The sequence below is a fragment of the Ovis canadensis genome, chromosome 8 (assembly GCF_042477335.2).
Source record: "Ovis canadensis isolate MfBH-ARS-UI-01 breed Bighorn chromosome 8, ARS-UI_OviCan_v2, whole genome shotgun sequence".
NCBI classification, from domain to species: Eukaryota; Metazoa; Chordata; class Mammalia; order Artiodactyla; family Bovidae; genus Ovis; species Ovis canadensis.
Genome location: NC_091252.1, coordinates 15,409,016 through 15,426,461, shown reverse-complemented (window position 1 = coordinate 15,426,461; position 17,446 = coordinate 15,409,016). Strand labels below are relative to the sequence as shown.

At 40.2% G+C, this 17,446-nt stretch overlaps 1 protein-coding gene across 3 annotated transcripts in view; it reads right to left on the bottom strand.

The window, feature by feature from the left end:
• The window catches only part of MEI4 (meiotic double-stranded break formation protein 4), a 239,641-nt gene that overhangs the window by 75,418 nt on the left and 146,777 nt on the right, over positions 1-17,446 (bottom strand). For 2 of the 3 annotated variants that reach the window (XM_069598037.2, XM_069598040.2), the window contains one exon: positions 12,555-12,686. The exons of the other annotated variant lie outside the window; for it this stretch is intronic. In XM_069598037.2, coding sequence (XP_069454138.1) covers positions 12,555-12,686 — 132 coding nt within the window. The remainder of the gene's footprint in view (positions 1-12,554; positions 12,687-17,446) is intronic. 3 annotated transcript variants of the gene reach the window in all.

Genomic DNA, 17,446 nt, shown 5'->3' with positions numbered 1-17,446 from the left:
GGTTTTTCTGTGGTCATGTATGGATGTGAGAGTTGGACTGTGAATAAGGCTGAGTGCCCAAGAACTGATGCTTTTGTGGTGTTGGAGAAGACTCTTGAGAGTCCCTTGCACTGCAAGGAGATCCAACCAGTCCATCCTAAAGAAGATCAGTCCTGGGTTTTCTTTGGAAGGAATGATGCTAAAGCTGAAACTCCAGTACTTGGGCCACCTCATGCGAAGAGTTGACTCATTGGAAAAGACTCTGATGCTGGGCGGCATTGGGGGCAGGAAGGGAAGGGGACGACAGAGGATGAGATGGCTGGATGGCGTCACTGACTCAATGGACGTGAGTTTGAGTGAACTCCAGGAGATGGTGATGGACAGGGAGGCTTGGCGTGCTGTGATTCATGGGGTCGCAAAGAGTTGGACATGACTGAGCAACTAAACTAAACTAAACTTGTTTTTCTCAGCCTAGTTACTTACATTTATACATGCTGTTGACTCAATACATTTTATGGTTGAACAATATTCTAGTAAATATTCTGATTTACTTATTGATCCTCCTGTCAGGGTAATGGAGTTGTTCTCAGATTAACATTCTTAAAATTAAAGATACTATGAACATAGCTGCTGAATTGTTTGTCCATATGGTAACTGATTTTACAAGGAACTGTTAGTCTGTTTTATATTCTCACTAGCGAGAGAAGACTCTACACATGGACATCACCAGATGGTCAACACCAAAATCAGATTGATAATATTCTTTGAAACCAAAGATGGAGAAGTTCTGTAGAGTAAGCAAAAACAAGACCGGGAGCTGACTGTGGCTCACATCATGGGTTCCTTATTGCCAAATTCAGACATAGGTTGGAGAAAGTAGGGAAAACCACTAGATCATTCAGGTATGACCTAAGTCAAATCCCTTACAATTATACAGTGAAAGCGACAAACAGATTCAAGGGATTAGATCTGATAGAGTGCCTGAAGAATTATGGATGTAGGTTCATGACATTGTACAGGAGGCAGTGATCAAGACCATCCCCAAGAAAAAGAAATGCAAAAAAGGCAAAATGATTGTCTGAGGAGGCCTTACAAAGAGTGGAAAAAAGAAGAGAAGCAAAAGGCAAAGGAGAAAAGGAGACATAACCATCTGAATGGAGAGTTCCAGAAAGTAGCAAGGAGACATAAGAAAGCCTTCCTCAGTGATCAGTGCAAAGAAATAGAAGAAAACAACAGAATGTGAAAGACCAGATTTTTCTTCAAGTAAATTAGATACCACGGGAACATTTCACGCAAAGATGGGCACGATAAAGGACAGGAATGGTATGGACCTAACAGAAGCAGAAGATATTAAGAAGAGATGGCAAGAATACAGAGAAGAACTGTACAAAAAGATCTTCATGACCCAGATAACCGAAATGGTGTGATCACTCACCTAGAGTCAAGCATCTTGGAATGCAAAGTCAAGTGGGCCTTAGAAAGCATCACTATGAACAAAGCTAGTGGAAGTGATGGAATTCCTTTTGAGCTACTTCAAATCCTAAAAGATGATGTTGTGAAAGTGCTGCACTCAATATGGCAGCAAATGTGGAAAACTCAGCAGTGGCCACAGGACTGGAAAAGGTCAGTTTTCATCCCATTCCCAAAGAAAGGCAATGCCAAACAATGTTCAATTTATAGCACAAGTGCACTCATCTCACATGCTAACAAAGTAATATTCAAAATTCTCCAAGTCAGGCTTCAACAGTATGTGAACTGCGAACTTCCAGATGTTCACGCTAGATTTAGAAAAGGCAATCGAACCAGAGATCAAATTGTCAACATCCACTGGATCATCAAAGAGCAAGAGAGTTCCAGAAAAAACATCTTCTGTTCTACTGACTACACCAAAGAGTTTGACTGTGTGGATCAAAACAAACTGTGGGAAATTCTTAAAGAGATGGGAATACCAGACCCCACACCTGCCTCCTGAGAAATCTGTATGCAAGTCAAGAAGCAACAGTTAGAATGGACCTGGAAAAACAGAGTGGTTCCAAATTGAGAAAGGAGTACATCAATGCTGTATACTGTCACCTTGTTTGTTTAACTCATATGCAGAGTACATCATGCAAAATGCTGGGCTGTTTGAAGCATACACTGGAATCAAGATTGCCAGGGGAATTATTAATAACCTCAGATACACAGATGACACCACCCTTATGGAAGAAAGCCAAGAACTAAAGAGCCTCTTGATGAAAGTGAAAGAGGAGAGTAAAAAAGTTGGCTTAAAACTCAACATTCAGAAAACTAAGATCATGGCATCTGGTCCCATCACTTCATGGCAAATAGATGGGGAAACAATGCAAACATGAGAGACTTTACCTTTTTGTCTCCAAAATCACAGGATGGTGACTACAGCCATGAAATTAAAAGACATCTGCTCTTTGGCAGAAAAGTTATGACCAACCTAGACAGCATATTAAAAAGTAGAAACGTTACTTTGCCGACAATTGTCCATCTAGTTAAAGCTATGGTTTTTCCAGTGGTCATGTATGGATGTGAGAGTTGGACTATAAAGAAAGGTGAGCACCAAAGAACTGATGCTTTTGAACTGTGGTGATAGAGAAGACTCTTAAGAGTTCCTTGGACTGCAAGGAGATCAAACCAGTCCATGCTAAAGGAAATCAGTCCTGAATATTCATTGGAAGGACTAATGCTGAAGCTAAAGCTCCAATACTTTGGTCACCTGATGTGAAGAGCTGACTCATTTGAAAAGACTCTGATGCTGGGAAAGATTGAAGGCAGGAAGAGAAGGGGACGACAGAAGATGAAATGGTTGGATGGCATCACCAACTCGATGGACATGAGTTTGAGCAAGCTCCGGCAGTTGATTGACAGGGAAGCCTGGCATCCTGCGGTCCACGGGGTGCAATGAGTAGGACACAACTTAGCAACCAAACTGAGCTATTTATGACTTCCCAGAACCTCTTTAAAACTTGCCACGTTAATCTTTTTACAATTTAGCCATTCTTGTCACTGTCCATTGCATTTCTCTGCCGACTAATCAAATCACAGTTTATTCCGGTAGTTACTGTCCATTCCCTTGTAGCTTAGTTGGTAAAGAATCTACCTGCAATGCAGGAGACCTGGGTTTGATTCCTAGGTCAGGAAGATCCCCTTTGGGAGGAAATGGCAATCCACTCCAGTATTCTTGCCTAGAGAATCCCATGGACAGAGGAGTCTGGTGGGCTACAGCCCATGGGGTCGAAAGAATCACATACGACTTAGTGACTAAACCACCAACATTATGTATTCTTTCATGCGTTTAAATATTTTGCTCATTTTTTTATACTGAGTTGTTGATCCATTCTTTCCTGATCAAATTATCTTAAGATAGCCTAAAATCAGTAGGCCGTAAGTGTGTGCTGTATTTCAGGCTTATCTACTTGGTAGCTTTTCGGTAAACTCTAGGATTTTCTCTGTTTCTAAATATGTTGACTCTAAATACAGTTTTACTGTTTGCTCTCAAAGTACAGCAGCCTTATTGCAATGGCAAGGAGGGCTAGAGCAAGGATAACTGCAAGTGAAAAGACAGAAGATCCCTTCCTCGTTCCTTACCTTTGGTGAAATGCATTCAGTCTTTCACCATGGTATATCCATTAAGGTTTTCACAGAAAACAAAATTTACTGTGTTGAGAAAGCTTCCTTCTGTTCTTACTTTTGTATTTTCTCGAAAAACTCATGAATGGGTGGTGAATTTTGGCAACTGATTTTTCTGCATATACTCAGATAATGTGGGTCTTTCTGTTAATATGAATTATACAGATTGTTTTATAAATGTGAAAACAACTTTATCACATTCCTGAGATAATACATGAACATCATGTATTTTTTTTTATTTTTTTGTATGTTGCTGGGTTCTATTTTGAATACACAGTAAGGATTTTACTTGTGTGTTCATGTGAGAGAGTCTGAGTCTGTTTTCAGTTTTGCTTTGTTTTCCCGCAATGTCTGTCTAGTTTTGATACAAAGTAACGATAGTCTCAGGAAATGAATCAGAAATGTTCCTTATTCTTTCAGTCTCTAAAGAGAGTTTGGGTAGTTTCTTGCTTAAATGCATGATATAATTTATTTGGCCCTAGAGCGGTCTTTGTAGAGAGGTTCATAATTTTAAATACACTTTATTTAATCAGTGTAATTTTAGGTTTTCTACTTTTTCTTGAGTCAGTTTTGGTAATTTTCAGCTTTCAGGGAATGTGTGCATTTAGTCTATATTGTTGAGAATACTGCCTAATTTTTTTCATATTTATATTTACTTATTTTCACAGTTTTCTTGGTATATACTGCTTTTATATTTATGTTGAAATTTCCTGTTTGTCTCCTTCTTATTCATGTATTCTTTTTTCTAATTGAATGAAAGCTTCCTTAAATTCTGTAGTGCTTTACAACTTCAGAAGTTTCACACACATGATTTTATATAATCCTATAATAACCACTTTTTCCTCCTACACCTATATGTCCCTCCCCCTGCCTTCTCCCCACTGGTAACTATTAGCTTCTTCTCTTCATCTGTGAGCCTGTTTCTTTTTTGCTATATTCACTAGTTTGTTGTATTTGTTTACATTCCATATGTAAGTGATATATTTGTCTTTCTCTGTCTTACCTCACTTAATATAAGGTTCTCCAAGTCCATCCATGTTGCTATAAATGGCAAGATTTTATTCGTTTTGTTATTGCTAAGTAGTATTCCAGTGGGCGTGTGTGTGTGTGTGTGTGTGCAGTCACAGCTTTATCTATTCATCTCCTGATGGACACTTGGGTTACTTCTATAACTTGGCAATCATAAATAATGCTGCTATGAACATCAAAGTGCAAGTATCTTTTAATTAGTATTTTTTGGATATATATACCCTGAAAGTGGAATTGCTGAGTCATATGGTAGTTCTATTTTCAGTTTAATGAGAAACTTTCATACTGTTTTCCACAGTGGCAGAACCAATTTACATTCCCACCAAACTGTGTACAAGGGTTTCCATTTCTCCAAATCCTCACTAACACCTGTTATTTGTGTACTTTATGAAGACTACCATTCTGAGAGGTGTGAGATGATATCCTATTGTGGCTGATTTACACTTGCCTAATGATTGGTGATGGTGAGCATCTTTTCATGTGCCCATGAGTTAATCAGCTATTTTTGATGTTGAGCTGTATAACTCCTAATATATATTCCATGTTATACACACACACACACACACACACAGATTAAAGACTTAGACCATAAAGAAAGCTAAGTGCTGATGAATTGAACCTTTCAAATTACGGTGCTGAAAAGATTCTTGAGAGTGCCTTGTTCTGCAAAGAGATCAAACCAGTCAATTCTAAAGGAAATCAGTTCAGTTCAGATGCTCAGTCATGTCCAATTCTTTGCAACCCCATGGACTGCAGCATGCCAGGCTTCCCTGTCCATCACCAACTCCTGGAGCTTGCTCAAACTCATGTCCATCGAGTTGGTGATGCCATTCAAACATCTCATCCTCTGTTGTTCCCTTCTCCTCCTGCCTTGAGTCTTTCCCAGCATCAGGGTCTTTTCCAATGAGTCAGTTCTTCACATCAGGTTGGCCAACGTATTGGAGCTTTCAGCTTCAGCATCAGTTCTTCCAACCCATATTCAGGATTGATTTCCTTTAGGATGGACTGGTTTTATCTCCTTGCAGTCCAAGGGACTGTCAAGAATCTTTTCTAGCATCACAATTTGAAAGGATCAATTCCCACTTAGCATTCACACCCTGTATATTCACAGGAAGAACTGATGCTGAAGCTGAAGCTCCAAAACTTTGGTCACCTGATACAAAGACCTGACTCATTGGAAAAGACCTTGATGCTGGGAAAGATTGAAGGTGGGAGGAGAGGGGTCAGCAGAGAATGCAATGGTTAGACAGCATCACAGACTAAATGGACATGAATTTGAGCAAACTACCAGAGATAGTGAAGGACAGGGAAGCCTGGTGTGCTGCAGTCCATGGGGTCACAAAGAGGTGGATGCAACATGGCCACTGGAACAGCAAGGATAATGTTCTTCCAGCAGCCAGCCACTTTACCTGTGCATCAACAAGTTCTCTTTATGCTGTGTTTCCAACTCTCTGTTAGAATCTGTCTAAAACAGTCTTTATCCTAGAACTATAAAGTACTGTAGTGCTAAGGTTCAACATCTTAGGGTCTCCACTGAAGGCCTTATTGAACAAGGTCTTGGTTTTATAGCTGAATAGAATTTGGATCATCCCAAGCACTGTGTGGGGTCTGGCTATTGTTCTTTGCAGTATTTCTTTTCTGAGCAGGTTTTCTTTATTTGGCCTTGTGAAGTGTCCTCCTATACACGTGCAGCGTTGTAGTCAACAAGAAATCAAGAAAACCTCTGCAGAAATTACTTGAGCTCTTCCTTTTCAGAGTTTTCTTCTCTCCATGACCCTGACTCAGAATTTCCCTACATCAGTTCTCTGGAACTCCGGACTCTGACCCACCAGTTCAGCGAGAGCGCTGGGACTGGTGGGCCTCCAGGCTAAAAGTCAAGGCAATCATGGGCTACATAGCTTGTTTATTTATCTTAAGAATCACAACTCTGTATTGCTTATTGTCTAAAATTCACTAATTCGTGTATCTGTCCAGAGTTTTAGCTGTTTACATTGGGAAGGGTACTCTGTATATCTTTCTAATAAACTCTAATAAGTTCAACAAATTTTATTTTAAAAAGACAATTTGTTACATTCTTTCCAAAAATTCACCTTAATATGCAAATTTGAGATGCAAATCTCCAATAAGAATTGTATCAAAGGAGCTTGCATAACTCAGTGAAGCTATAAGACATGCCTTGTAAGGCCACCTAAGACAGAGGGGTCACAGTGAAGAGTTCACAAAATGTGGTACACTGGAGGAAGAAATGGCAAACCACTTCAGTATTCCTGCCATGAGAACCCCATGAATAGTATGAAAAGTCAAAAAGATATGACACTGGAAGACGAGTCCCCCCAGGTCAGAAGGTTTCCAACGTGCTACTGGAGAAGAACAGAGGGCAATTACTAATTGCTCCAGAAAGAATGAAACAGCTGGGCCAAAGTGGAAATGACACTCCACTGTGGATGTGTCCAGTGGTGAAAGTAAAGTCTGATGCCATAAATAACAATACTGCATGGGAACCTGGAATGTTCAGTCCATGAATCAAGGTAAATTGGATGTGGTCAAGCAGGAGTTAGCAAGAGTGAACATTGAAATCTTAGGAATCAGTGAACTAAAATGAATGGGTTATGGACGAATTTAATTCAAGTGACCAGTACATTTACCAATGTGGGCAAGAATCCCTTAGAAGAAATGGTATAGCCCTCTGTGGGGAGTGAGCAAATGGGCATGTTCAGACTCTCTTACCCCATGTTTTGTAAATAATGATTATGTAACAGCTGAGATCATTCGCAGTACTGCGCGTGCACGGCGCGAGGTGCTCACTTGGTGTGGTACGTGCATGTGAGCTCCATCGAGAAAGTGGCAGCATTACTGCTGCGTCACACCTGCGTCCACTGGGTCAGCCACAAGAGGAGGGAAGCTATCACGGCTGCCATGCCAGCAAGGAGACAGCAAACATGCCTGCAGTTCCTATGGCTCCTCAAGTCTCTTTCCAGGCTCTTAACTCACACCTTGCCTAGGCTGGGTTCAGCGAACAGTACAAACAGCAAGACAACTGGCGCCATGAACAGGATCAGCAGTACACCCTTACAGTCAACAAAGAGTCCAAAAGTGAAATATCAAAAATGACAGAATGATCTCGATCCATTTCCCTTCACGGTAATTTAAGCCTAGGCCCCACCACTAATGTCAAAGTAGCAGAAGTTGACTAGTTCTGTGAAGACCGATGAGACTTTCTAGAACTAACACCAAGAAAAAAAGATGTCCTTTTAATCACAGGGAATTGGAGTGGACAATTAGTAAGTCAAGAGATACCTGGAGTAACAGACATGTTTGTTATTCCAGATACCTGGAATAACAGAGAAGCCACCTCGGGCTTCCCGGCAGCTCAGCTGGTAAAGAATCCACCTGCAATGCAGGAGATCTGAGTTTAATCCCTAGGTTGGGAAGACACCCTGGAGAAGGGAACAGCTACCCACTCCAGTATTCTGGCCTGGAGAACTCCACGGACTACATAGTCCACAGAGTCACAAGGAGTCGGATTCGACTGAGTGACTTTCACTTTGGCCTTGGAGTACAAAATGAAGCAGAGTAAAGGCTAGTTACCAGAGTTTTGTCAAAAGAATACGCTGGTTATTGCAAACACCCTTTCAACAACCCAAGAGACAACTCTACACATGGATATCACTAAATGGTCAATAATAAAATCAGACTGATTGGAATTTATAATTTCATCTAACATTTAATAGTAAAATAAAGCTGGTCTTTCCTTGCTAACTCTCCCACTTCACAGCACTTTCCTGAGTCCCTGTTCTCTTTCTGACTATGATTTCATGATTGCCATATAGTGATAGTCCCCTAATTTTTATGTAGGTCCCTCTTTCTCTCAAGCTTTAATTTCACATTTCTATATTTGACAACTTCAATGTTTCCTCATATTCAATATATACAAAATAAACTTTTTCTGTTCTCCAAGAAGCATTTCTTTCCATTTTCCTAATTCCACTTAGTGACATTCATTTTTCCTCTTAGTTTTATAATATTAATTTTACACTGATTTTCCTGTCTCCTTCACATTAAACATTTCCTGAGTCCTTTGTATAAGAGCTCTTGTATACAAGTGAGTATTTCTATTGCTGCTTGTAGAAGATTTACTGCATTGAGTGTTCAAAATATATGGCTTCCTTACATTCATGCCCCTTATATTCCCCCTTCTACTCTAACTCCATCTCTTACCACTGTTTTACTGAATTTCTGAGCCTTACATGTAGTAGATACCTTGAACTGACTAATCGTTAGTCATTATATACCTTTTTATAGTAAAAAAAAAATCTGGAAAAGCATAAAAGTAAATTTTCTATATTTCCTTGCTGCTTTGGTTCTGAATATGTTGTTAGTTTAGAAATAAATGTACACAGAAAAACTGTATTAGCTGAAACTGAATCACACAGTAAGATTCAGTGTGTGGGGGCATACAGTGAGGGCATCTATGTGGCTGGTGTACACTGTGGCCAGGCTGTTTTATGGACCCTGTGTCTATAGGAGTAGCTCCTGGAGTCAGCCAAGCTACTTTGTGATCATGATGGAGAAGGCAGCAATTCCTCTGAAACTAGACTTTGCTCGGTGATTGTGGGAGGTGGTTGTTGTTCAGTCACCCAGTTGTGTCCGACTCTGCGACCCCGTGGACTGCAGCACACCAGGCTTCCATGACCTCTACTATCTCCTGGAGCTTGATCAAACTCATGTTCATTGAGTTGATTGTGCCATCCAACCATTTGTTGCCCCCTTTTTCTCCTGCCCTCAATCTTTCCCAGCATCATGTCTTTCCCAGCAAGTGGGCTTTTCCCATCAGGTGGCAAATAAAGTATTGGATCTTCAGTATCTGCCCTTCCAATGAATACTGAGGGTGGATTTCCTTTAGGATTGATTGGTTTGATCTCCTTGCTGTCCAAGGGACTTTCAAGATTCTTCTCTAGCAACATAGTTAGAAAGGACCAATTCTTTGGTACTCAGCCTTCTTTATGGTCCAACTATCACATTTGTACGAGACTACTGGAAAAACCATGGCTTTGACTATAAAGACTTCCACTGGTAAAGAGATGACTCTGCTTTTTAATATGCTGTCTAGGTTTGTCATAGCTTTTCTTCCAAGAAGCAAGCATCTTTTAATTTCATGACTGCAGTCACTGTCCACAGTGATTTTGGAGCCCAAGAAAATAAAGTCATGGAAGGGGCCTAGGCTTTTCTTCAACAATTCCATAGCTCTTCATGCATTCTTTTCTTTCTCCTTAAATTGACTGGAGTAAATTCTGTCATCCATTTTTAAGAATGCTGATGAGTAGTTTCCTTGTATTTAAACAGTAACACTAATATCTTGAAAGGTTATTAAAAGAATTGAATGGAACAATTCATGTAAAGCATGTTAATACATATTATCTGCCCCAAAACTCTTGTTTTTGTGTTTTTACTCTTGTTTTAAGGTTGCTTAACAATCAGAATGCCTGGTTTTGAATCATGGCTTGTAGCGTGTGTTCTTTCTGCAAGCTTCGTCAAGCTGCTTAACTTTTCTAAGGTTTGATTTCTTTATCTATAAACTAGGTGAAAAGCAAAACTACTTCATGTAGTTTGGCAAGGGAAGCCCGAAAATTAGATGAGAATATGTTAATAATTTTTTTTTTCCTGTACTTTGTTATTCTCCACACAAATCTGATTCCATTCAAACTAATTTCCCACATTAGTTCCTGTTTTAATGCCATGAGCTCAACCTGTTTCCTCAGAGTTCTGGGCACACCTTTTAAAAATAACACTCAGTATCCTGACATTATACATTCTCTGTTTTTCAATTCAAATCCATTTTCAAGCTGTTCCTTTTTCATGCAATCTTTTCAAGGACCTGAAACCTACCTTGATCACTTTCTTGGTCTTGCAGATCCTACAAACAGCACCATGCATTTTAAACCAATTTTTTCCATTAGTAAAGGTGCCTTATTTCTTTCTTAAGAGGATTTTTTTGCTCATTGAGATCATTAGTAACAACTAATTAAAAAAAAATCTAACAGAGCTCTTACAAAAGTTCTCCATTTAACAGTGACTTGAAAAACTACTAACTAGATAATTTATCATGTCATTGATTGAAATCAATTAGATTATACAATATTTTGTCATTAAATGTAGAAAACTTAGATGTATGAATTTGGTTAAGTGTTTAATATTATACATACATAATTTTCTTAGTATTAATTTTTTTCTCTTTACCAAAACATTTCTGGCTCTAATTTCCTTTGATTGTGCTTACTTCTACCATAGAAATAATAATATTAGATTAACTGACAAAATGAACACATAAAATATGTCACTGTCAATGTTAAAACATGAGAATGACTCCTGTTCCTTAGATACATTTGTTAGCAGTGACATAAGACTCATGGATAAAAGGGCTGAGAGAATCGTTCTCAAAGTTGGCTGCACAATGGAATCACCTGGTGAGCTTTAACAACGTCGATACAGTAAGTCCCCTACATGTGAAACTTCAAGCTCGTATGTCGAATGACACAAGTTAGTTCACGTGCCTGGTGTACAGTCACATGCATGCATTCTCTACAACTGGTTGTGCTTTTGTGCACATTATTGCACACTACTGCATTGAATACAGAGTACAGTATCCTTATTTCAAGCCCAGGGTGTCCAGAAGCAAGTGTAAAGGCAGGGGTGAAGTAGCTGGCAAGGTAGAATAAGGTTTAAAATGTTTTACTTTTTTGTGTTTGCTTTTTATGTATATATTATTTGTGTGAAAAGTGTTATAAATGTATTACTGTACAGTACTGTATAGCCAAGCCAATTGTGTTAGATGGCTACCTGGGCTAACATTTTTGGACTTAGAAAAAACTGGACTTACGAACATGCTTTCAGAATGGAATTTGCTTGCATGTAGGGGACTTAGAGTAATGTGTCAGCATGCTAAAAAGCAGCAATATTACTTTCCTGACAAAGTTCCATCTAATCAAAGCTATGGTTTTTCCAGTAGTCATGTATGGATGTGAGAGTTGGACCATGAAGAAAGCTGAGCACCGAAGAACTGATGCTCTTGAACTGTGGTGTTGGAGAAGACTCTTGAAAGTCCCGTGGACTGCAAGGAGATCCAACCAGTCCATCCTAAAGGAAATCAGTCCTGAATATTCACTGGAAGGACTGATGCTGAAGCTGAAACGCCAACACTTTGGCCACCTGATGTGAAGACCTGACTTATTTGAAGAGACCCTGATGCTGGGAAAGATTGAAGGTGGGAGGAGAAGGGGGTGACAGAGGATGACATGGTTGGATGGCATCACCGACTCAATAAACATGAGTTTGAGCAAGCTCTAGGAGTTGGTGATGGGACAGGGAAGCCTGGAGTGCTACAGTCCATGGGGTCACAAAGAGTCGGACACAACTGAGCAAATGAACTGAACTACGGTACCTGCATCTTAACCCCAGAGACCTCCATTTAATTCGATTGGCATATGCCTTGGCAACTGGATATTTAAGTCAGTCAGAGGAGTCTCGTGAGCAATTAGAAATAAGAACCATTGGTCAGAGGTTATTCTCCATTAAGCATCCCCTCTTGTTCACTCTCCTCTCACTGCTTTGCTTTAGGAACACACTACTTACTTGGAGAGGCTTAATGCCACTCCTTTGCTGTTACTAGTAGTACCTTTGACACATATATACCAGTAATGGTGATAAAATGGTATTATTTTGAAAACTATTTTATGAAAATATCTTTCTGTAATTTCAGCAGGCAGTAGCAATATTCACATATTACTAGAAATAAGGTAATGACGAAAATATCTGCCTGGCAGAAAAGAGAGAGGAAGAGAGAGTGAAAACAAGTTTACAGCTGCATTAATTAACTATAAAAGAAAGTTACAGTTTCAAGTTGTATGTACCTGGTCGACGGCACCCAGATCATCAGCAAAGCTGTTTACTTCTGACAGAAGCAGAGATATTATAGATCTTCTCAACAAGCTGCAACTTCCCAGCATTACCAGACTCTGCGAGACATAACGCTGCACCTGAAACTACAGATCAAGATAAGTAGGCTTCTACTTTCTGTCCAGTCAGGTCAGAATATATTTATTGGGCATTTTCTAAGATTTACTCCTGAGCTCCCTGCTGCGGGGAGCACAGACAGTGTCAACATAATTCTGGGTCAGTCTCAAGCAAAACTGTGAAGTGGATTATCACGATAGAAGCAATGAAATTTTATAGCAGTTAATATTTTGAAATGTGTGGCAAGGTGCTAAAATGGAAGTTTTCGCTGAAGGACCAAAAGATCATATCATTTAGATGACACACTACATACAGCATGAATCAAGGGGATGACAGAACAAGGCTCTCAGACCCTTAACCATTAAATACGGATATGGAGCTGTAGAGGCAGAGATGACAAAAAGGGAGAGAGCAAAAGGTCTGAAGATGTCTTTGGGAACAGGCCCACCTCCGTGCTGCAGAGGGACGGGTGTGGGTGTCTGTTCTCCACAAATCAAAAGAGAGGTCATTTAGAGGGAGGAGAAAAAAATGTGGAACTCTGATTTTTCATCTAGAGGCAGCAAAAGAACTTATCATTCAATAAATTTCAAAGGACAGTGGGAGACAATAAACTGTATCCCTTAGAGCTATTAGGAGAAATGCCACTTGATTATTATTCACATTAAGGTACATATAACTCATGCCTCAATTTCCATTAAATCTTTTCTTTAGTATATCTGGGAGAAAGGAGCCTTCAAGGAATATCTCAGAACACAAAAACAGCATCTACCTTGCCACTGCTCTCTATGAGCTTAAAATCATATTGAGGAGACATTACTTTACTATATAAAATATTTAAACGACAATGCTAAATAACTAATGCCATATGACACTGAAAAAATGCCGTCTGTGTCCTTCAGGATAAACACTTAATGTAGATATTTCTTAAATTGATATTTTAGTAATATGCTTTAAAAGCTAATCAATGACACTAAGAAACTGAATAGATTATAGGCTTCAAAAAATGTCTATTATAAATCCAGATGTGTATAACTAGCTGTTAATAATAACTTTCTAAGTCAACTTATCAAATTTACAAATAAAACCACATCAATTTATTATCATAGGAAATCACAGTTATTTATCAGTTATTTCCTAATAACGTAATTAGCTAAGACTCCCATCTTTTGTAACTCTTTAATATCATTTATTCTATGTACCATTTTTTATAACATTTTTCTTTGTACCTGAAATAAAAAGCGCTCTTGCTGAAGCTGCCAAGTCGCTCCAGTCGTGTCCAACTCTGTGCGACCCCATAGAATGCAGCGCACCAGGCTCCGCCATCCCTGGGATTCTCCAGGCCAAGAATACTGGAGTGGGTTGCCATTTCCTTCTCCAGTGCATGAAAGTGAAGTCGCTCAGTTGTGTCCCACTCTTAGCGACCCCAAGGACTGCAGCCCACCAGGCTCCTCCATCCATGGGATTTTCCAGGCAAGAGTACTGGAGTGGGGCGCTCTTTAGCTAAGTTCTAAAAAACTTCTGTTGAGTATTTCATGGATGATGTAGTTATTTACTTACCATTTTTCCTTAATATCTAATCTTTAGGGGATAGCTTAAAGAGAAGATAAATTTCACAATAAAATGGACTTTATACAGTGGGGATGAAGTGAAGGTATGACAGGCTACAGACTCTGGAGCCCAACACTTGCCTGAGTTAAATCCCAGCTCCACGCTTATTACTTGTACTAACGACTTACTAATCTTTTATTTCTCAGATTACACTTCTGCAAAATAGTGACTGGATAGCAACACCTATATAGAGTCCTCCATATGAAGTTAAGACAGCAAAAATGATTAACATAGGGCCAGTCCCCTAGTATGCCAGCAAATTTAGAAAACTCAGCAGTGGCCACAGGACAGGAAAAGGGCAGTTTTCATTCCAATCCCAAAGAAAGGCAATGCCAAAGAATGCTCAAGCTACCGCACAATTGCACTCACCTCACATGCTAGTAAAGTAATGCTCAAAATTCTCCAAGCTAGGCTTCAGCAATACCTGAACCAGGAACTTCCAGATGTTCAAGTTGGTTTTAGAAAAGGCAGAGGAACCAGAGGTCAAATTGCCAACATCCAATGGATCATGGAAAAAGCAAGAGACTTCCAGAAAAACGTCTATTTCTGCTTTATTGACTATGCCAAAGCCTTTGACTGTGTGGATCACAACAAACTGTGGAAAATTCTGAAAGAGATGGGAATACCAGACCACCTGACCTGCCTCTTGAGAAACCTGTATGCAGGTCAGGAAGCAACAGTTAGAACTGGACATACAACAACAGACTGGTTCCAAATAGGAAAAGAAGTACATCAAGGCTGTATATTGTCACTCTGCTTATTTACCTTATATGCAAAGTACATCATGAGAAACGCTGGGCTGGAAGAAGCACAAGCTGGAATCAGGATTGCTGGGAGAAATATCAATCACCTCAGATATGAAGATGACACCACCCTTATGACAGAAAGTGGAGAAGAACTAAAGAGCCTCTTGATGAAAGTGAAAGAGGAGAGTAAAAAGTTGGCTTAAACCTTAACATTCAGAAAACTAAAATCATGGCATCTGGTCCCAACACTTCATGGGAAATAGATGAGGAAACAGTGTCAGACTTTATATTTTGGGGCTCCAAAATCACTGCAGATGGTGACTGCAGCCATGAAATTAAAAGACACTTACTCCTTGGAAGGAAAGTTATGACCAACTTAGATAGCATATTCAAAAGCAGAGACATTACTTTGCCAACAAAGGTCTGTCTAGTCAAGGCTATGGTTTTTCCTGTGGTCATGTATGGATGCGAGAGTTGGACTGTGAAGAAAGCTGAGCACCAAAGAATTGATACTTTGAACTGTGGTGTTGGAGAAGACTCTTGAGAGTCCCTTGGACTGCCAGGAGATCTAAACAGTCCATTCTGAAGGAGATCAGTCTTGGGTGTTCTTTGGAAGGACTAATGCTGAAGCTGAAACTCTAATAATTTGGCCACCTCATGGGAAGAGTTGACTCACTGGAAAAGATTCTGATGCTGGGAGGGATTGGGGGCAGGAGGAGAAGGAGATGACAGAGGATGAGATGGCTGGATGGCATCACCGACTTGATGGACATGAGTTTGAGTAAACTCGGAAGTTGGTGATAGACAGGGAGGCCTGGCGTGCTGCGGTTCATGCGGTGCAAAGAGTCGGACACGACTGAGCAACTGAACTGAACTGAAGGCCCCCAATAAGTGTCCATTAAGTGTTAAATGTTACAATGTAGGATAGTAATACAAAAGCATTGAAGGTTTTATGTTTAATTCTTTGACCCTTGAGATGTTAAATACTAGAAATAAAATCATTTGTCTAGAGTTAATACAGTCAGTCCTTTTAGAGGACACCACTGAGAAGGAAAGTTCATCACAAAGGGTTTTTCCACTGTATGGCTCTGAAGTAAGACTGTCTCCTCGATGTGACTGAGATCCATAGGAGAGCAAAGACCAAGTATACAGCCATTAGGATGATTTAAAGTTCTGTGAATATTATTATAAAATGGTCTCTATTCTTCCTTTCATTTTAATTGACACGTGCCCTATTGTAAATGTAGGGAACTTTGAGAGAGGCTGAACTGGAGCCTGGGCTTTTATCATATTATGAGGTGACTGCAGTAGAAACCAGAAAAGGGCTTGTCAACACCTCCACCATCCTTTTCTACTCTATAGCGCCTCTTAGATATTTCAGGGACAGGAGGGCTAGAAATAAATTTCCCAGATTCCTCTGCAGTTAGGGTTTGGGATGTGATCTGACCTCCGCCAGTCAGAGCACGCATTTGGGAACTGGATGCAGCAGTGCGTTTTGGAATAAGAGAAGCAGGGCACGGGGCATGCACTTTGTTGGCGCCATCTGTGGCAGAAGTGGCATGATTCTGGCTTATCTTGCAGGTGGTTCAGAGGACTCCTTCATCTCCAGGTTCTTAAACCCAGTAGAAGCAGCAGGATACTATTCTGGTGACCCACTGGCTTAGGGAGTCATTCCTATTAACTCAAGGTTTCCCAAAGGTGCCTGGATCTATATATTCACCTGGAGGATTCACAGAGCTCAGTGCCACACTGAAGTACTGGATTATCCAGGAGTGGAAATGCCTACCCATGTGCCTAATAAATTTGCCTATTTGACCTGCACAGGAAATTGAAGGTCCCTGGAGAATGCTAGTGTATTATTATAAAATTAGTCAGGCCGTATGTCTAATTACGCAGTGCTGATGGCAGTTCCAGATGCAGCTCCCTGCCTCTGACACTCGGCACCCAGGCAGGTCCTGATCGGGGGAGTTGCATCCGCCTAGGGTTCTGCAGTGTGCTTCTCCTGTCCTGTTCAGGCTACGTCAACTTCCTGGCTCCATGCCATCATTCTGTTCATAGGATTCTGATTACTGAACTGGTCCACAGGACATCATGTCAGTGCACTGGACTGATGACACCATGCTGATATGGCAGGGGTTTTGAGGGCCCTAGTAAAAACACATGCATTTCAGAGAATGAACCCCAGAAATTCAGGTGCCTGGTGCACTTGGGAAGTTTCAGGGTCTGACACATGTTGGAATACACTCCTCAAATGAAAAACATGTTGCTTTAGATGTAGCTCCCATCATTAATAAAAAGATACAATACTTGATGTGCCCCTGAATATCTGAGGCAACATGTATCCCTTTGGTTTTTTTCCTTAGATGTATAGATTGAGAAATCACAAGGCTGTGAACTTCAAGAGGGGCCCAGAAGAGCATATAAAGATCTCTAGA